We start from the raw sequence: 19,037 nt of genomic DNA on the forward strand, positions 1-19,037 counted from the left end.
TGGTATCACCTGTGCCCACAGCAGAGTAGTGTGTTATCCAGATGACGAATGATACTAAATGTTTAAATTAACTACCAATGAAGTGATTTTGAACTATATAGAAATTGAGCGGAGTGCACGCAGTGATCAAAATGAGAGAAAGACCACCACCTGCTGGAACAAATATGAGATGTTAAGAGTTGGTTTGATCAAAGTAACCCGTTTTAAATAGTCTTATAAATGTCATTTTCTTTTTACTTTACAACGACATTTCAGTTTTATTTAAATTACAAACAAGCATATACGGATGGAAACATTGGTCGATGACAACCTATTTATCTTAAATCATAATTCTACAGTCAGGTTCGACTTTTCAACATCGAAATCGTTCCAAAGTGGTGAGATTGAACCTTTGAATTTGCCCTCCCCCCCCCCGAAGCGATTTTTCGCTCGTCGATTTCATCATCGATTCGGTGATCGATTGTGTCGCCTGAGTTTTTAATTTGCCGCTATCGCGTTATCGACGATCGATTTTAGCCACAAAAGATGGCGGACCGAGCTCCTGGTGGCTCTCAAAAAGCTAGCGCTAAGGTAAATCTACACCGCACAATTATCACCGCCCGCTTTCATCGGCTGTGACCCAAACTGCGCAAATACAAACGGGATCTTTCAGCGCGTCGCGGTTGCGGCTCGGTTGTTTGCAGGGGACGGTTCGGACGCCGCGTCCGCTCCACGGCGGCTAACTTCCACCGCGCTGAAGCGTAGCACAGGCTAATTCAGCAATGCTAAGCTAACGATTGCGCTACGGCAAACAGAAACGTTGATTTTGACCATTTTCGTCCTGTTTATCGATGTCAGCACAGCACATATTAACCAGGAATTTGACACTGTATGTGTATTGATCTAGAAACACGAGTTATTAGTGCGTTGGGAACTTGGGCCTAGCGACATGTCGGGCTGTGGTCATATCAACTCGTTGGCTTTTGCATTCAATCGGTGGTGCTGCAACTGCACGTACCAAGTTTTTAGGCCTCTGGCTATTTAAATCGTTTTTAACAGTTTCATGGTGTCACACGATGGGTGGATGTGTCTGTATATACTGTTAAATGCACGTAGGTTAGGATTACAGCTTCGTGCAATGTGGCAAATTTTAGCTGAAGGCCACACAAGTGCAGCGAGTTGGGTGTTACAGTGGAGCTCCGCTGTGCTAAAAACACAACTCTTAGTTTAGGGAAATATTACGGTTTGGGTCGGCCGATTGCACCCCAGGCGTGTTTTATTACGCGATCTTCAAGTGTCCGTATGTCTAGCTAACTGCTTTGTTTACATGTGGCGTGACAGGCGCTGCTGGAGAGCAAACTGAAGTCTTTCAGCATTGGCAAAATGGCAGTGGCGAAGAGGACACTGAGCAAGAGGGAGCAGAACGAAATTAAGAAGAAGGTAAGCGTGCGGTGGCTTTTCTCGGGCTCATCCACAAGGTGTCCATTTGTAATTTGCCTGTTGATTGAGAGTGGTCCTGTCTGCCCTGTGAAGGAGGATGAGCGTGCTGCTGCAGAGATTTACGAGGAATTCCTTGCAGCTTTCGAAGGTGGTGGCGAGGGCAAAGTCAAGGCTTTTGTCCGTGGGGGTATTGCAAATGCAACAAAAGGTGCAGCAATTTATGTATATATAGTATTTCCCCATCACGCTCTTGGTTATCTTAAAATTTCTGTTCTGTCACTAACTTGAATGCTCTAAATAGTTTAAGATATTTGTTGTAGTGGATTTATCATTTTAGGTGGCGCTAAATCTTAGATTATTACAATTTTAACACAATTCAACAAACAATGTGTTCTTTCAGAAGAGGCAGCTGCTGATGAGAAGAAAGGAAAGTTGTACAAGCCCAAGTCCCGCTTTGAGGGCCAGGCGAAAAGCTTTCTCCCTCTGGAAACCCCCCCTCAGTTTTTAGCCTTAGACAAAAGAAATGTGAGTATTGCCGCGCGGCATGTGCACAGCTATAGTTGCTTGGAGTTTTGTCGACTAAATTTGTGTTTCAGACTTCAAAGAAGAGTACTGAGAAGGAAAAGAAGAAGAGCAACTTGGAGCTCTTCAAAGAAGAACTTAAGCAGTAAGTATCACTTAAAACCACGGTAAATTTGCGCTTTGCGGCGCTTGTGGTCGTCACCTCTGGGCTGTTTCCTACAGAATACAGGAGGAAAGGGACGAGAGGCACAGGTTAAAAGGTCGTGTTAGTCGCTTCGAACCTCTCTCGGGCAGCGAGGGAAGACGCTCCTGTAAGTGTTTGTGAGCAACATCACCGCGTTCCACTGGCCCGCGCGCCTTATTCCAGCCCCCCCCACCCCCTCATCCACGCCCTTTACCTGCACCTATCCTGAAACAAAATTTATACTGCTTTTCTGCTTCTTTTAGCGGATGGTTCTTCAAGGAGAAACCGTCCTTTCAGTGGTAATTTTGACTTAATATAGTGACAGTGAATATCTTTAGCTTGCTAAGAGAACATTGGTTTGCTGTCAGACAGCTGTAGAAAAGTTCTCCTGTCTTTTCTGTGTCCGCAGTTTTGGATGACTGTGCGCCGGGTTCCCATGACGTCGGCGACCCCTCCACGACTAACTTGTATCTGGGGAACATCAACCCACAGGTGAATTAAGCGCAATTTTCTTGGAACCGGGGACCTGATTTGAGTTGGATGCTCCGTTACAGCCTTGAGTGAATAACCTGCCGCCCATGTAACTTTTTGATCCACCGCAGATGAACGAGGAGATGCTGTGTCAAGAGTTTGGCCGATACGGCCCGCTGGCCAGCGTGAAAATCATGTGGCCGCGGACGGATGAGGAGAGGGCTCGAGAGAGGAACTGCGGCTTTGTGGCTTTCATGAACAGGAGGGATGCTGAGCGAGCCCTCAAGCACTTAAATGGTACATTTTTAGGATTTTTCTTTTTTCAGACCTACCTTTTCCAGGCCCGATAAACAAGCTGTGTTTCTCCCCCCCATTAAAGGAAAGATGATAATGAACTTTGAGATGAAACTCGGATGGGGCAAAGGTGTGCCCATTCCTCCCCACCCCATTTATATCCCTCCGTCCATGATGGAGCACACACTTCCGCCACCTCCCTCTGGCCTGCCCTTCAATGCACAACCCCGGGAGAGGCTAAAGAACCCCAATGCCCCCATGCTTCCTCCACCTAAAAACAAGGACGAGTTCGAGAAGGTAATTTAGCACGCCAGCTTAGGATTGTCTCATGGTTATGGCTTTGTTTGCTAATTCAACTGGTAAGATGTTAGAGCTTATAAAGATCAGTTAGAATGATCAGTTCCTGTAATTGATAGTTTAGTGATGATTACTAGTTTACAGTAGATACATGTATGTTAGTGTGTGGGGAAATGCTCAGTATGACAGGGAGCTGTTGTGTTTTTGGTAAATGATGCCAGAGTCAGAGGTGGAACGTTGTAGTGTCTTGCACTTTTTAAAATGCATTTTAAAATATTTTCACCTGTTGCCTTTGTAACAATACTCACATTCTATGTTTATTATCTGATGTGACTTCATATACAGACTCTGTCGCAAGCCATAGTCAAAGTGGTTATCCCAACAGAAAGGTACATGTTTTTTCTTTTTTTTGAAAAAAAAAAAAATTGGTGTACAAACTTAGAAGAAAAAAAAACATCCCATAATGAAGCCAAGTATTTGATCACTTGATCACTGCATGCTACAGGGGGCTGGTCAGTAGGGGTGAGCAATGGTTGAGGCTCTTCATCAAATTAGTGCCATGTTTTCTTTAAAGTAGCAGCAGACACGATCTAGACCAGTTTATTCAACGCAGCAGAAAACACAAGCATCACCATCCATACATTTATTCCTCTTTTACAACGCCATTCTGCCACATACATCCTGCTGATGCGCACACGTGTAGGACTGCAGCTCGGCCCTCTGGCCATTGCTCACTCAGACCGTCTACCCCCTTGGCCTCTGTCACGACCAGGAGCTCAGTAATTCTGGCCCCTGCCTCCAAATCCTGACCAGCCAGCATTAGTTTACATACGACCTTTGACATTGGCCTGGGTGAGCAGCACAAGTTGAACTGTCTGCACCAGCGAGGGACCAGAAAAGCCTCATGGGATGGATTGGGAAAGTATACAGAATTTTACCCCCGGCATTGGTATGATCAGCTCCAATACAAGTAAATGTGATCTGTGTTGTCAGATGAAGGACATTCTTTTGTCTTGTTGGCCACTTTAGGGTAACTGTATGCAGCCCGCACCACACATCTCCTCAAAAACCCACCGGGTTCAAGTCATTGGCACCAGCACATTAGATCGCGTAACATGTTTAGATCATTCGGTGTTGCGCCGCATCCCCAGGAGATGAGTGTGGAACGGAAGGCACTGCGTTGACAGACTTTAAAGGTCCAGTATGTGGGATTTAGGTCAGAAATTGGAAAAAAAAAAAATATTTTTGTGTAAACGTGAGTCTGCCGGAGGTGACAAATCTACAACCACACTCATGGTTGCGGCTAAATCCCACACACTGAGTCTTTGACGCAGTGTCTTTGTCGACCGTTTTCTACCATTTTAAGTTCTCCAGCTTCATCTTTGTGATTTTTTTTTTTTTTGAATGTAGGAAGATATTAAAGAGCCAGTAGATGTTCAGTGTGATTGAAGGGAGCTCCGGTGGAGTTAGGGGTCGGCAATGTGACGAGTGGCACGGCCCAGATCAGCGCGCCGGGCGTTTGGTTTAAGATTTTGGAGTCGTTCAAATGAACACCCAAATGCACGCGTCGACCTCATCGGTCCGGCTGTTTCAGTGTAATAATGGTCTAATCGTCCAGTTGAGAAAAGGACATTTTGAACTCAATATAAGTAAGTAAATAAAGTAAATAAACATTTGCACTTAAACTTCCCGATTGCCGACCCTTAACTGCAACCCTAAAATCAGCCATCGACGAGCAGGTTATGTACAGTCTAAACAGTCTCATGAGACCAGGTACTGGAACATTAGGTTAGTTTGTAATTACATCAGTTAGTTCATCCTAAATCGGCTCAAAGGCGCAGTGCAATTTAATTTATGCCCGGTTCCCCGGCACTTCCCAGACTTATTTCGATTGTTCCCGGTCGTGACATCCGTTACGTTGTGGGGCAACAGGCGCAGCGCGTGTAGGCGACAGCTGCACCTCTGCCCCGTAAGTGTCGCCTCCACCGAGCATAAATTAAATCAAAGATGAGATTTTTAGGGGTCAAGGGACAAACCGGTCTGAATCTTTGCTTTAACTGTGTTTTTCTTGTAGGAATTTGCTCTCTCTTATCCACCGAATGATCGAGTTTGTGGTGCGTGAAGGCCCCATGTTTGAAGCTATGATTATGAACCGAGAAATCAACAATCCCATGTACAGGTGGGTGCGGCTGAGTGCTATTACAAAGTAATAACCTGCATTTTGGCGTACGCCTCTATTGACATATTGTGCTTATTCCTCAGGTTTCTGTTTGAGAACCAGAGTCCAGCCCATGTGTACTACAGATGGAAACTCTACTCCATCCTGCAGGTTTGTGTTTAAAGTCACCAAATCAGTTTTTGGTGTGTGTGTGTGTGGGGAAGGGGGGTTGTCATGACATCAGCTTTACGCGATTGTCCTCTTAGGGCGAGACACCGGCCAAGTGGCGGACAGACGACTTCAGGATGTTTAAGAACGGCTCCCTGTGGCGCCCGCCTCCTCTTAATCCGTACCTCCACGGTCCTTACGATGACGGCGACGAAGAGGACGACGACGAGGAGGGCAGCAAGAAAGGCAGTCTAAAGGAAGAGTAAGTGTCCAGAGCATCGGGGGGGGGAGATGAACCTCCTTGAGTTGCTTTGGGCTTTTTAAACGCTCCGCTGGTCTTCCTCTCTGAAGCGAGCGGGACAAGCTGGAGGAGACGCTTCGCGGTCTGACCCCCAGGAGGGGAGACATCGGAGAAGCCATGTTGTTCTGTCTCAACCACGCAGAAGCAGCTGAAGAGATTGTGGAATGTATCACAGAGTCTCTCTCCATCCTCAAAACCCCCCTTCCCAAGAAGGTAACCCAAACCCCACGAGAAGGAAATGCAGCTGTTTTTTTTTTTTTTAGATAAAATCGGTGTTAATCAGTCCCCTTTTTCCACAGATTGCACGGTTATATCTAGTTTCTGATGTGCTGTATAACTCTTCTGCCAAAGTATCTAATGCATCGTACTACAGAAAATAGTAAGTTTGGGTTTTTTTATTTCAATTTTGTCCATTTGAGATGGGTCCAGGTCAGTAATTTTGTTTTTTGATAGTTTTGAGGCAAAGCTCTGCCAAATCTTCTCAGACCTCAATGCAACATACAAAGCAATACAGGGTCATCTTCAGAGCGAGAATTTTAAGGTACCAAAATACCTGAAATACAATCAAAACGTTAAAAAAGTGGGTTTTCACAGTTAACGGCGCCGTTTCCTTTGTCTCAGCAACGAGTAATGTCGTGTTTCCGGGCGTGGGAGGACTGGGCCATTTACCCAGACCCCTTCCTCATCAAGCTGCAGAACATCTTCCTGGGTCTGGTGAACCTGCCTGGAGAGAAAGAGCCCCCAGCCGTCGTGGAAGTAAGTGATGGAGCGTCTCAGATGCCTGCGGCCACATCCGCACCATCCCTGCTAATATCGGTCCAATCTGCAGCCTTTGGTCCAGCCTGAGCCTGCCGAGGACATCGACGGGGCTCCCATAGGAGGAGAGTATGTTGACGGCATCCCGTTGGACGACGTGGACGGCGTGCCGATCGACGCCGGCCCGATGATCGATGGGGCCCCGATTGACGGAGCCCCTCTGGACGACCTGGACGGCGTTCCCATCAAGCCCATGGAGGAAGACATCGATGGAATACCCTGTGAGTTGTGTAGGATGTGGTTGTGTGTGCGAATAAGCAGACTGGGATGTTTTTCTAGTGTTTATTATTTCTGTTTCATAGTCGATCAGTCCAAGGAGGCGACCTTCAAGGTAGCGCCATCAAAGTGGGAGGCGGTGGATGAGGCGGAGCTAGCATCTCAAGGTGGGAGCAGTCTCGATTATCTTTAAGATGTTTCTGCTAAATGCACTTTCCATCCTTTAATTCACATCGTCTTTGGTCCCGTAGCTGTGACGACATCAAAATGGGAAATATTTGAGCAGCCAGAAGAGACTAAGAAGTAGGCGCGTTCGCATTTGGCTCCAATTGTCGGCCAAGTCACTGTTGCTCGGTTTTAAAATCCTTTTCCCCTTCTGAAGGGACGATGACGACAGCGACGACGACAGAAGTCCTCGATCAGAAGACAATCAGAGCTACTTCAACCCCACGAGGGATGACTCAGACGTGAAAGCCAAGATGTCTGAAATGAACGAGGAAAAACGCACCAAACTTCGAGAAATCGAGGTACTTTATTATCGCCATTTATTTATCGGCACCGTTTGGGGCCTTCCATAAACCTGGTTTTTATACTTTTATTAATCGGTCACCCAGGTGAAGGTCATGAAGTTCCAGGATGAGCTGGAATCTGGGAAACGACCCAAAAAACACGGGCAGAGTATTCAAGAACAGGTGGAGCACTATAGAGACAAACTCCTACAAAAGGTACTGGTGCTTTTCTCCAGTTTCCACCACAGTTTAACACCTGGCCTGGAAATTAAGTCTTCGCTTTCTGCAGGAAAAAGAAAAGGAGAAACTGGAGAGGGAGAAAGAAAAGGAGAAGAAAGAAAAGGAAAAAGCTGACGCACGGTTGAAAGACCTGAAGAAGGACAAAGAGAAAGAGGACACGCCCACCAGGAAGGACAGGTGAGATATCAGGTTGCTAAATGCTCATGGCGTGGAAGTGTGCTGGACAAAACATGATGTGTTTGCTTTCCTATCTGACAGATATTTGTCCCCCGCGGTTGATAGGAAGCGGCGCCACAGCGGCTCCTCCAGCCCCACGCGTAGCAGCAGCAGACGAGGCCGCTCGTCATCTCCCCGCTCGGAGCGGTCGGAGCGCTCCGACCGCTCCTATTCTAAAGACGCGTCCTCTCGCTCCTCACATAAAGACTCCCCACGGGCCAGCAACAAAAAGTCATCTAAGAGGTCCGTTTGAACCTCTTTTTTTTTTTTTTTTTTCTTATTTCAGGTGGAGAACGAGTTTAAAAAACTCTGTCGCTTTTTAGGTCTCCCTCACCTCGCACGCCCAAACGGTCCAGAAGGTCACGCTCCAAGACGCCCAAAAAGTCAGCGAAGAAGTCCCGTTCCAAATCCAGGTCGCCTCACCGGTCGCACAAAAAATCAAAGAAGAGCAAACACTGACAGGTCGGTCAAAACAGCCCGCTCTCCATCGCCGCTCTTCGTTGTCTGGAAGGAAAGATCGAGACTCTGGCGGGGGAGGATCTGCCCGCATGCTTCGACGGTGCAGCGGAAGGGTGTTGCATGGGTTTCCATCTGGTGTATCAAAGTGGATGAAGCCGTTTCTGTTTTATATTGTATAAAAATGTGCTTGTGTTCCTAATTCTTCATCATCATCATCACCCAGCGGAGTCATCCATGTGAAAACAGCGTGTGATGACTACAGTCATATTCATGCTGTCATTTTCTTTTTGTAGTTCACAATAAAATGAATTCCTAATAAACAAGTGTCACAACAATTTAATCTTGCGATTTAAGGTCGTATGAAACAATTTCTGTACAAGATGCAATCGTTTATGGCGTATTTAAGGCGAGTAAAGTTAGCCTGCATTAGCGTTACAGCTTGGCTTGTGCCTTTTTTAACTGATCCCTCAGTTCAAGATGTGCAATGGAGGAGAGGTGCACCTCATCCGGCCCATCGGCGATACGTAAAGTCCGTGCGTACGAGTACCTACAGAAGAAAGTGCTCTTTAAAAGTTATACATGCTACATCGGGAAGGATCGAGGCAAAGGGCTTACATCTGTGCCAGTGGGACGTCTCCAGACACCCCCGCACCGCCGTACACCTGTATAGCGCAGTCTGTGACCTTGCAGACCATCCTCGCCGCAGCCACCTTGATCATGGCAATCTACACGTGGCACAAAGGAGAATAAACGTAACCGATGGCTTAACTGATTTCTAATGTGAATGTTTCACCTGTTTGCGAGCTGCCCGGCCGCCCACCGTGTCCAGGGCGTGAGCGGCGTGCAGCGTCAGCAGACGGGTCTGCTCTATCATGAGACGGCACTCTGCGATCCAGTGGGCGACCGTCTCCTGCAAGCAGAGGGGCGCAGTTCTACAATTGTCCGCTAGGTGGCAACAGTCACGCCGAAGGTCAAAGGCCGGCTTACGTGCTGGTACAGCTTCTTCCCAAACGTGCTTCTGGAGGCGGCCCTCTGGCAGAGCAGCTCCAGGGCCAGCTCTGCCAATCCCACGGCCCTCATGCAGTGGTGCAGCCGGCCCGGACCCAGGCGGCCCTGGGAGATCTCGAAGCCCCGTCCCTCTCCTGGTAACAAATTAGAAGTGCTCTCACGGAGGGAACCAGGACTCTGACCTGGTGCTCTCATGGAGGGAACCAGGACTCTGACCTGGTGAACTTAATCTGACTTTGCTGTTTAAACAATAACAAAACGCAGTTATTGCTTTATAGCTGCTTCTCACCGACACGTAGTGCAGGCAAATAAATGAAACCCAATCTCTCACCCAGAATGATGTTGGAAGCCGGGACGCGGACATGCTCAAAGTGGATTTCAAAATGGCCCCCGTGGATGGCGTCTGAGGAGACATGCGGAGCTGTTAGATGTGGTCGGGGAGCAATAACACCAAGGGATAAACTGGAGGGTTTGAAGAAATCCAGCGGTCTGGACGACCTCACCGTCCTGTCCGAACACGGTCAGCGGTCTGATGAGTTTGACCCCTGGGGTGTCCATGGGGACCAGGATCATGCTGTGCTGTCCATGTCTGAGAGACGCATTCAGAACACAAACAAACAATCAGAATACAGGCTGCTCGCTCCACGCTGGTTTCGGGTGTCACACCGCTGAGAAAAAGGACAAAATGACAAGTTCATAGGTGTGGTCGTCCCGAGACGTTGGTTTTCATAAACATCTTGGACGCTGCCAATTAAGCCAATTATCTTCCAGCCACATGATCCCAGTGACAGGGCTGTTAAATATTTCTGCGAAGAGCCATTTGAAGTTGACAGGAATCAGCAGACGTCCGACACGAAGGGAATCAAACATGTTAACGGTGAAAGGAAAGCCCGGCTGACCTGCTGCTCACGTCCACAGAGCTGCTCCTGCACATCACGATGGCCACTCTGCACTTGGGATTTCCAGCACCTGTGGAGAAAAAGCCCAAACCAGTGGCAGCTCCGTTTGGATCCCGTTAAAACCACAAAGCTTCCAACAAGTCAACATCCCAAACAGAGGAAGCGATGAAGCAGCTGATAGTGAGCGAGGGGATACTTTGGAATTTTCCTGGCTGCCATTCTTCTTGGGCCCGTTGCTAATTCCGCCTCAGCGCCCCCATCTGTCAGATTTCCTGTTTTCACGTGGATCCCAGTGGTAAAGCTGGCGGCACCGGACATGTGGACGGCAGATGTGGCCATTCATAGTCTCAGCACACATCAACACAGATGTCCACCAGACACACAACAACAGTCTGTTTTCCTCCTTTTCACCCCTTACACCCCATCATATGCGATACACAGTAAGATGAAAGCGGCTCCACACGCTTGAGCATGTCCCGTCACCACTGGAATGAAAACTCTGGAATGAAAAAATGCTTCCTGGCAGCATGTCAGCACAACAGCATCCTTTTTTTTAAAGAATTGTGGGTAAGCAAGGGCTGCAATCCAGGAAACCACAACCTTTTCTAGAACCTATTTTTTGTCCACATCATCATATATAATCAAAGGTCAGCAGAGACCGGACTGGAAAAGCTTCTCAACGCGCTTAAAGCTCCAGGAACTCTTTTTTTATACGTCTCCTCACATTCACACGCAGTGAGAGACGTGCCTGCATGCGCGTGCTGAGGAGGGTAATGGGGCGGGAGGAGGCGACGATATCTGGCCGCACTTCTGTGCTGCACACAGTTCTCTGGATACACACACACACCGAGCGCTTTAAACAAGGGCTCCATTAATAAGAGACCACTTAAGGCGAGGTAAGAACATACGCTCTAGCCTTGTTTTTAGTTTGTTTATTTTTAGTTTCTTTACCAGCAAAACTATTTAAATGTAACTTTTTTTGGGAACAAAGTGATAAACTTTGCATTTATCTTGGTGTTTTTCCCCTCCATTTACTGTATGTTAAAGTTAAGATGTGCATTTTTTTAATTTCCTATATATTAAAAAGTGTTTTCCTTTTGTTCCTCATCGTGAAAGGTTAAGAGAAGCAGCCAAAGTCCTGTGCAGTCGTTTTTTTATGGCATCATTATAACCCTACGGAGGTAATCACCCTTACCTCGTGGCACTTCTGTTTGTTCACTTAGTCATCAGCAGTTTAAACTTGTGCGATGAGACACACACATATGTATAAAACCAACACAGCCAGTTTCTTATTTCATCTGTAACGGTGTTAAACACAGATAAAATCTGGTTTAACCTTCTGATATTTGGCAGATTTCTGCCCGAGTAAACACCTGCTTCTCTAACTTTCCCTGACTTACACAAACAGGGAAAATGAATCACACATCATTCCGAAGATGACAGCTGTCATCAGGGACAGCGCTGTGCCAAATCTAGCCGTCAGCCAGCAGTTACGTCATCCATCATTTCGAGTGGTTTGCTGATGTGTTTCTTACATAACACCCGAGAACATTATAGAGAGAAGTTGGAAATATTGATCGTGTTCACCAAGTCAAAGGAAAAAAGGCCTGGCGGCAGATCAGTGCTCATCCGGCTGGATTCATTAGCTCTTTCTCCCCGTGGAGTTCCGGGGGCCATTCAAGCCCACACAAAGCTGAGGTGGACGGGGCTTAAGCGGTTAGCGAATCCATGCAAAAGAAATTCCTCTGAGGCACCAAGCTGACAGGATTCCCTTCTTCCTGTTGCTGTTGTTGCCCGGATAAGCCGAAGTTGTCGTGTTCGTAACAAGAATTTAAATGTAAAGTTTCTTCTGTCACCAGAGGAACCATGGATGACTACTACAACGAGGACGAAGACTCCAGCCTTAACGACACTTACGACTACAACTACGAGTACGGCATTTGCGACAAGGAGGCCGTCCGCTCCTTCGCTGGCGTTTTCCTCCCCGTGATCTACGCCCTGACCCTGGTGGTCGGCCTGGCCGGGAACGCCCTGGTGGTGGTGGTGTACGCGTCCAAGGTGCGCCTGCGGACCCTGACCGACGTGTGCATCCTCAACCTCGCCGTTTCGGACCTCCTGCTCCTCTTCACGCTTCCCTTCTGGGCGGCCGACGCCGTCCACGGCTGGAGGCTGGGCTCGTGGGCCTGCAAGCTCAACTCCTTCCTCTACAGCACCAACTTCAGCTGCGGCATGCTGTTGCTGGCGTGCATCAGCGTGGATCGCTGCAGCGCCGTCGTCCGCGGCGTTCGCGGAAGGACTAGCGCAAGTCCCCGCGTGAGGCGACGCTGGCTCCTGGTGTGCCTGGCGCTGTGGGCCGTGGCCAGCTTCCTTGGCCTTCCAGAGCTGATCTTCTCTACGGTGAAGCACTCCCACCACAGGATGGCCTGTACGGAGATCTATTCGCCCAGCATGGCCCGACCAGCCAAGGCTGCCGTGGAGCTGCTGGAGGTGCTCCTCAGGTTCCTGGCACCTTTCCTGGTCATGGTGGTGTGCTATGGCTGGATGGGGATGGTGCTGAGCAGGGCTGCAGGAGTGCAGAGAGAGCGCAAGTGGCGCGCCCTGCGTGTCCTGCTCGCGGTGGTGGCCGTGTTCCTGCTCACTCAGCTGCCGTACAACGTGGTGAAGCTCTGCCGCGCCATGGACATCATCTACGCCGTCGTGACGGACTGCGAGGTCAGCAAGGGCCTCGATCGGGCTCTTCAGGTGACGGAGGGCCTGGCGCTGGCGCACGCCTGCATCAACCCCCTTTTGTACGCCTTCATGGGGTCCTCCTTCAGGGGACACGTCTTGAGAGTGGTGAAGCACCTCGGGCAGCGACTCGGGAGGCATCCTAGACCTGCGCCGGAGGAGCCGGCGGTGGAGATCGCACTCAAGTCTCCCAATCAGCCCCAATCTCAGTCCGGTTCAGAAGAGCAGGACACCAGCACCTTCAGCATTTAGAGCTCCTGTTTATCTGCAGCTTCCTTCTAAACTCTGTATTCCTGCTCTGCCAGACTAGAGAGGCACCATATCTAACTACATAAAGTATTATGTAAATATTCGTGTATCTAAAGAACATTTATCTTTTAAAAATAAATGCAGCTGATATTCAAGATCCTCCATTATTTTCTCGAGTCCTCAACAATGCAGAGCGTTCTGCACATGGGGATTGCGTGCACTGGATCCATTTGACCCCCTCATCCCCCCAGGCCACATTTTCTAGCCAAGTGCAGGTGCTGTTTAGACTCTTTTGTTTGGGTTCGAGTAAATTCACCACATCTAAACTCTGGATGGAGCGCTCCATTAAAACCCTCACAATGACAGTGAGGGCCGGGTTAATTGGGAAAATCCTTTTCTGAAGAGCCACCAGGGCCTGAAAGTTTAAACAAATCTAATTGTTTGCAATTCTTTCCATTCATGGTACCTCTGAGTCACCCTCTGAGTCACCCCCGCCCGGGTAGTAAACCAGTACAAACAGGCACAAACTACAAGCAGGACAAACAGATCCAACCGTCTGATAACAATAAAGCACGTGTAAAAGACCCTTTTAGTTCACCGAAGCTTTAAGTAGCAAGACGTCTTCACTACGCCCGCAGGAGCGTGGAGACACTCCAGAGATAACAACATCGACAGATCCACCCATCCACCGAGAGCAGCGGAATGCTCCGTTCCACGGTTACGTGAGAGGCCACAGTTTGCATTTTTCTTCATCCTTCCATGTCATTTATCATCCTCATGAAGAAAAAGATGAAAATGTATACACACGCTTGACATTAGGGCATTTTCAATTGGGGAAGATTCAGTTACAGGGTAACACCTCTGGGAAACACCCACTTATGTAACCGACACTTGGAATTTAACTGATTTTCAGTGTGTCCTGGTCTTCCAGAGTTCACTTTAGTGAATGTTTACTTTGATGGTGAACAGGATGATCGAAATGAAATTTCGCTCTCAGGAAAAACAGACGCTCTTTTGCAAGGTTTCGTGCTGATATTTGGGTGAGAAGGCCTAAAAATCCTGGAAGTATTTATCCTCCTTAATGGGCGGGTTGCAACAACGGCTGGGAATTACGTGCCAGGGCACAAAAGCAGAGAGGAGCCCTAACCTCAGACCAAATCTGCCTAAAGGAAAACATCTTGAACAACAATAAACATGCACCAATACCAACTCCAATGAACTTTGTCTCGTGAGAACACGTTAAAACCTTAATGTCCTATTGTGGTTTAAGTCACAGCGGAAGGGAAACACTGACTTTTCCCGCACGGTTTTAAAAGGAACCGTTCTTCAAGGTGTTTTCCACAAGTAAAGGAATCCCTCCACGCAGATCCTCATTATTTAATCCCTGCTTGAGTCATGATTGTTAACTGGTGAATCCTTTTACAAACATCGCCGTCAAGTATCAACTCATCGCTTCCTGAGGGTCGTGTTTAGTCTATAATATATATATTTAGTCTTCCACAAATAAAGAGATGAACGTACCGCTGCTCCACCACTTCTTCCCATTTATGACGTAGCTGTCGCCCTCCCGAAGAAGAGTGCACTCCATGTTTGTCGCATCGCTGGAGGCCACATCAGGTTCTGAGAAAGGGACAAGGTGTCATTTTAAAGCTCATCCGCTGTATAGTGTATTTTTGTGTGTGTTTCTGTGCCTCCCCCTCCCCCTCCCCCCCCCCCCCCCTCCCCTCTCCTCCCCTCTCCCCTCTCCTCCCCCCCTCCCCTCTCCTCCCCTCTCCCCTCTCCTCCCCCCCCTCCCCTCTCCTCCCCTCTCCTCTCCTCTCTCTTTACCCAGCCGGCCATCAGCAGGAGGGTCCCCCTACATGAGCCTGGTCCTGCTCAAGGTTTCTTCCTGTTAAAGGGGAGTTTTTCCTTGCCACTGTTGCTTGTCTGGGGTTAGGCCCTGGGATTCTGGAAAGCGCCTAGAAACAATTTGGATTGTATAAAACGCTATATAAATAAAGATTGATTTTTTATTTATTTATTTATATTTTTTTTAAAAGTAGGCTAGAAGCATTTCGCAATTTATGTGTAGATCATATGACTTTCAGTTACCTCTGGAAATCATTGTTTTATTTCCAGCAAGTGTGGCAAGCAAAGGGGAAAAACAGGGAGGAATTACTCATCAGGGCTCAGTAGTTTAAATTCTAAAAATGTCTTTTACAGTCAGTTGATGCGACCCGGTCACGCCTATGCTTCCCAGAAATCCACCACGGTCAGGCCTTCAAGTCAAACTTTAAAAACGTAAAGAAAAGTGGAGCAATAATGCAGGATGAATTACCTGTCATGCAGAAGCAGGAGCGGAGTTCTCCTCTCAGCAGAGGCTCCAGCCACATCTTCTTCTGCTCCTCGCTGCCAAACATGTGCAGCACCTCCATATTCCCCGTGTCTGTTGACACACCAGACGTTTGTCCAGAACACTATGGGCTAAGCATTGAATAGAATATGGTTCCTCCATCCCAGCTCTGACAAACAAACACTGCGCAGGCTCAGTTTGGGCCGTTTTCCTACCTGCAGCCAAACTCAGAAATGCAGGCTCGCCGCGATAAAGGCTGGAATGTGACAGAAAGGGCTTGTAAAGTGGTTTCAGCGGGCATGATCTCTACCTGGAGCCTGGCAGTTGAAGACTTCGGGAGCAAAGAGGCAGCGCCCCGTCTCCTCTGCAATGTAGGCGTAGTCCAGCTGGCTGAGGCCACTGACTGCCGGCAGGAACAGGTTCCACAGTCCCGCTTCCCGGGCTTTCACCTGCAGCCATAAATAAACGTTCATACGTTGTTTTTCATCATTTCCTTGAGAATCTTCTGTTCCTCTACCTTTAGATCCTCTATTATCCCGGGGGTGTGCCACCTCTGAGGAGACTGAGCATGTTTGGAGTAGTACTCTGCAACTTCCTGAAGAGAAAAGTTGTCACTACACTGCAAATATGAGTATATACCAGATAATACAATAAAATAACTATTTTTCTAACCCTAATTTGCAAGGCCGCCGCTGACAGTCAATGGTGATAAACCAACATGCCGTTTAATTTCCATAACAAACAATCTCCTTGTTCTCTTACTCGCATGGATGAATCAGTCTGTGTCAGAGCTTTTCAAATTAAAAGGCCATCTGGGCAAGAGATTCTCTCCTGTCACTGACCTCCTGAGCAGGGAACACGTATTGTCTCATGAAGTGCTTAGCCTGCTGGAGAACAGCCCGACCCTTGGCTGTCTGCAGGAACAGGACATCTTCTCTGGGACCAGTGACGACACTGGAAAGAAAATACCTCAAGCTCAAAAAATCCAAATGGAAAATCTTTGTACATCTGGATGGTAAATCTGCTGTTAGTTAAGTCAGTGGGTGGAATCTCTTACAATAACAATCTGTTGATACCAGAAGTGCTAATGCATATTATTAAATATAAAAGGGGATTCAATTAAACCCTGCTGGTATCTGAGACAGATTACTATAAAAATGTGGTAGGAAAGTAGATTTCTATCATTGACAACATCTAGGATGAAACTGCCAACAACCTCTGTGCAACCTGCAAGGCAATCTTAGCCAAGGGCTCCACACACTGGCCAAACTGGGCTGCATTAGGGGCACTTGCATTGCCCAGTAGGTGGCGTGCGTAGACTCCCTGACGGAAAAAAAGGAAGTAAATTAGTTGGAAAAGATGATTTTGTTCATGTCTCTTGAAGCTGTTTTGGAATGAGCGTGCAGAATTTGGGGCATACTTGAGCGATTCCTGCCAGTTTAAAGATCGACAGGGCCAGGTAAAAGTTCAGCTGCGGCAAAGCGGACGGGATCCCCCGACAAAGGCAGTAGATGGAGATCAGGTCACGGACAGATGGGATACCTGCACATTTGGCAGGTCGGGAGACAGAAAGGGAAGAAAATTGAACGGTGGCGGCCTGTTTGTGCTCATTTTGCTCTTGTGGGAATAATCTTGACCATCACCTTCTATTCCTTTTAAGCTGCCCATCGAGCCAATGTTCATGTCCAGAGGCCAGTAGTGGTGCATGAGGAAGTACGCAAAGTCTGCCAATGGCTGCCCAGTGGTAGACAGCTCCCAGTCCAGAACTGCAATCACGCGAGCCTGATGGCATCAAATACAACGCTGTTTAAAAACAGGAAACTGGTGGTCATGAAAATAAGACTTTTACCTCTGTTGGGTGAAATATCAAATTGTCCAATCGAAAATCTCCGTGGACAAGCGCGGCTTCATTATCCTCCACTGGCAAATTCCTCGTCAACCAATCAGACAGCTCCCTCATGGCAGGAATGTCTCCGGTCGCGGCGGCATCATATTGCTTTGTCCAAGTGGACACCTTTTAAGACAAAACACCTCTATAGTTCCTCAGCAACATTCCCCTTACAGTTCAGTGTCCTAAGCTACCTGTCTCCTGCAGTAGCCTGATCCTTTTCCAAATCCTTCAAGGTTCAGGGACGCCAGATCCAGCGAGTGTAGTCTTGCCAGGACTTCCACTGCAGCCACATACAGAGCCGCTCTCTCTGCCGCGCTGACCCCAGGGAGACGCAGATCCCGAAATATACGCCCCTGTTCGAACAAGAGAACTCAAAGCTAGCATCATTTCTTGTCATGAAGGCTAATGTTTAGCTATATGGAGTTAACGTACAGATGTCAGCACAGAAGCAGGACTAACTTATGATGACTCCCCCCCCCAAAAAAACCTGCCTTCACATGCTCCATCATGTAAAACTCTGTTCCAATTACTTCAGCATCGGTACAGAGCAATAGAGGCCGAGGAACCGGGAAACCCAGTGAATACAGAGCTTTCTGGACATGAAACTCCCTCTCCACCTGCAAGCAAACATCAAGTCAGAAAAGCCAAGTGACACTTGCGCAATACGTTACAAAAATTACTTTTGATTTATTGATCTGTGAGATATCTCGAGGATCAATGTGCATAATGCACACACACGAATATTGACACACAATTGAAATAGCTACAAGATACTGCATTCCAGGTCCTGCTAAAGTCAAGTACTGGAAAATCTATCCAACAGCTGCACAGGGATAACGGGAAAAAATGAAATGCAGTGTGATCCTTAATGTCAATGACACCTAAATAGGACAGATCACATTTAAAAGGGGCTATTTCAGGATTTCAGCATATTTTGAATAAAAAAATCATGATGTGTAACAGTCTTTGTTGAATCATTAAAGGATTTAATGTTCCAACAGGTTCAAGTGTGTTTTGGGTCATTTTTAGCGACATAGACACGCTAGTAGGTTAGCATTTAGCAATTACCTTGTGAGCTCCAGGTAGCAGCTGACCTGGGGGTTTCTTCCTGAGAACATAGCTCTTTTGGGTAGTTTGGATTAGGAAGGTTGGGTTCGACTGTCCAGAACTGAAAGAAAGCAGCGAATGTCTATAGCGCAATTTTACTCACAATATTACCCCAAAGCTCCCACATGAACTTTTGACACTGTAACACTATTGGAAACCAACTATCTTTGCTCTTACCTGTACTGTCTAATAGCGAGTGTTTCTTTGCTTGACACTTGTAAGTTTGCTGACAGGTAACTCAGAAGTCTGGCAACATTTAATTTGTGTTGCTCTCGAACGGGAGTTGTCAGTTCGTCCATTGCTTAGTTAATGAATAAGGTTGCTACCTCCCATCTGCGCTGCTGAATTTACCTTCGACTTCATTTGTTTGCGACCAGAAAGACACTGCCTTGACCAATAACGAATGCACACCAGGAAGTGATGCCTTGAAACACATTCGCTGCCGTTATAGTTAGGATGGAATCGACCTTTATACAAACTGACAAAAATACAAACCAAAAAAAATGTGAAATGTTGCTTATCGACAGCGCTAAACAACGTTAAAGTCTCAGGAC

The 19,037-nt window shown here is 47.5% G+C and overlaps 3 protein-coding genes across 5 annotated transcripts; 2 read left to right on the forward strand and 1 right to left on the reverse strand.

Moving 5' to 3' along the window:
• Positions 1 to 441: 441 nt before the first annotated feature.
• u2surp (U2 snRNP-associated SURP domain containing) lies at positions 442 to 8,590 on the forward strand. Of its 3 annotated transcripts, none has more exons than XM_011607964.2 (26): positions 442 to 570; positions 1,321 to 1,419; positions 1,513 to 1,627; positions 1,820 to 1,944; positions 2,016 to 2,086; positions 2,164 to 2,252; positions 2,389 to 2,424; positions 2,535 to 2,617; positions 2,728 to 2,893; positions 2,976 to 3,187; positions 3,533 to 3,576; positions 5,262 to 5,366; positions 5,450 to 5,516; positions 5,612 to 5,775; positions 5,865 to 6,027; positions 6,114 to 6,193; positions 6,268 to 6,355; positions 6,436 to 6,570; positions 6,644 to 6,851; positions 6,933 to 7,013; positions 7,098 to 7,149; positions 7,229 to 7,373; positions 7,461 to 7,571; positions 7,645 to 7,772; positions 7,854 to 8,054; positions 8,135 to 8,590. In XM_011607964.2, exons 1-26 carry the CDS (start codon positions 526 to 528, stop codon positions 8,268 to 8,270), a joined length of 2,949 nt encoding a protein of 982 aa, XP_011606266.2. In that variant the 5' UTR covers positions 442 to 525; the 3' UTR covers positions 8,271 to 8,590. The 3 variants fall into 3 exon arrangements, with proteins under 3 accessions (XP_011606266.2, XP_003968074.2, XP_011606267.2); XM_003968025.3 differs by having other exon boundaries at positions 7,878 to 8,054; XM_011607965.2 differs by lacking the exon at positions 2,389 to 2,424.
• On the reverse strand, positions 8,591 to 19,027 carry acad11 (acyl-CoA dehydrogenase family, member 11). Its single transcript, XM_011607962.2, has 20 exons — positions 18,661 to 19,027; positions 18,445 to 18,544; positions 17,868 to 17,993; positions 17,568 to 17,729; positions 17,335 to 17,499; positions 17,129 to 17,267; positions 16,906 to 17,027; positions 16,702 to 16,808; positions 16,328 to 16,439; positions 16,003 to 16,080; positions 15,796 to 15,934; positions 15,471 to 15,578; positions 14,675 to 14,773; positions 10,178 to 10,247; positions 9,782 to 9,867; positions 9,610 to 9,681; positions 9,258 to 9,412; positions 9,064 to 9,180; positions 8,886 to 8,995; positions 8,591 to 8,817 (listed from the first exon to the last, which is right to left on the reverse strand). Exons 1-20 carry the CDS (start codon positions 18,780 to 18,782, stop codon positions 8,703 to 8,705), a joined length of 2,304 nt encoding a protein of 767 aa, XP_011606264.2. The 5' UTR covers positions 18,783 to 19,027; the 3' UTR covers positions 8,591 to 8,702.
• ackr4b (atypical chemokine receptor 4b) lies at positions 10,644 to 13,308 on the forward strand. The gene is made up of 2 exons (XM_011607960.2): positions 10,644 to 11,073; positions 12,037 to 13,308. The coding sequence occupies exon 2, from the start codon at positions 12,044 to 12,046 to the stop codon at positions 13,154 to 13,156; it is 1,113 nt and encodes a 370-aa protein (XP_011606262.2). The 5' UTR covers positions 10,644 to 11,073; positions 12,037 to 12,043; the 3' UTR covers positions 13,157 to 13,308.
• Positions 19,028 to 19,037: the final 10 nt, after the last annotated feature.

The sequence above is a fragment of the Takifugu rubripes genome, chromosome 10 (assembly GCF_901000725.2).
Source record: "Takifugu rubripes chromosome 10, fTakRub1.2, whole genome shotgun sequence".
Lineage (NCBI taxonomy): Eukaryota > Metazoa > Chordata > Actinopteri > Tetraodontiformes > Tetraodontidae > Takifugu > Takifugu rubripes.

Coding starts and splice junctions, on each gene's coding strand:
- u2surp (XM_011607964.2), top strand. CDS start 526: ATGGCGGACCGAGCTCCTGGTGGCTCTCAAAAAGCTAGCGCTAAG. Junction 571..1,320: donor CTCAAAAAGCTAGCGCTAAG/GTAAATCTACAC, acceptor GTGGCGTGACAG/GCGCTGCTGGAGAGCAAACT. Junction 7,572..7,644: donor GAGACAAACTCCTACAAAAG/GTACTGGTGCTT, acceptor CGCTTTCTGCAG/GAAAAAGAAAAGGAGAAACT.
- ackr4b (XM_011607960.2), top strand. CDS start 12,044: ATGGATGACTACTACAACGAGGACGAAGACTCCAGCCTTAACGACACT.
- acad11 (XM_011607962.2), bottom strand. CDS start 18,782: ATGGACGAACTGACAACTCCCGTTCGAGAGCAACACAAATTAAATGTT. Junction 18,545..18,660: donor CTCGCTATTAGACAGTACAG/GTAAGAGCAAAG, acceptor GCTTTCTTTCAG/TTCTGGACAGTCGAACCCAA. Junction 14,774..15,470: donor CTCCTGCTTCTGCATGACAG/GTAATTCATCCT, acceptor TCCCTTTCTCAG/AACCTGATGTGGCCTCCAGC.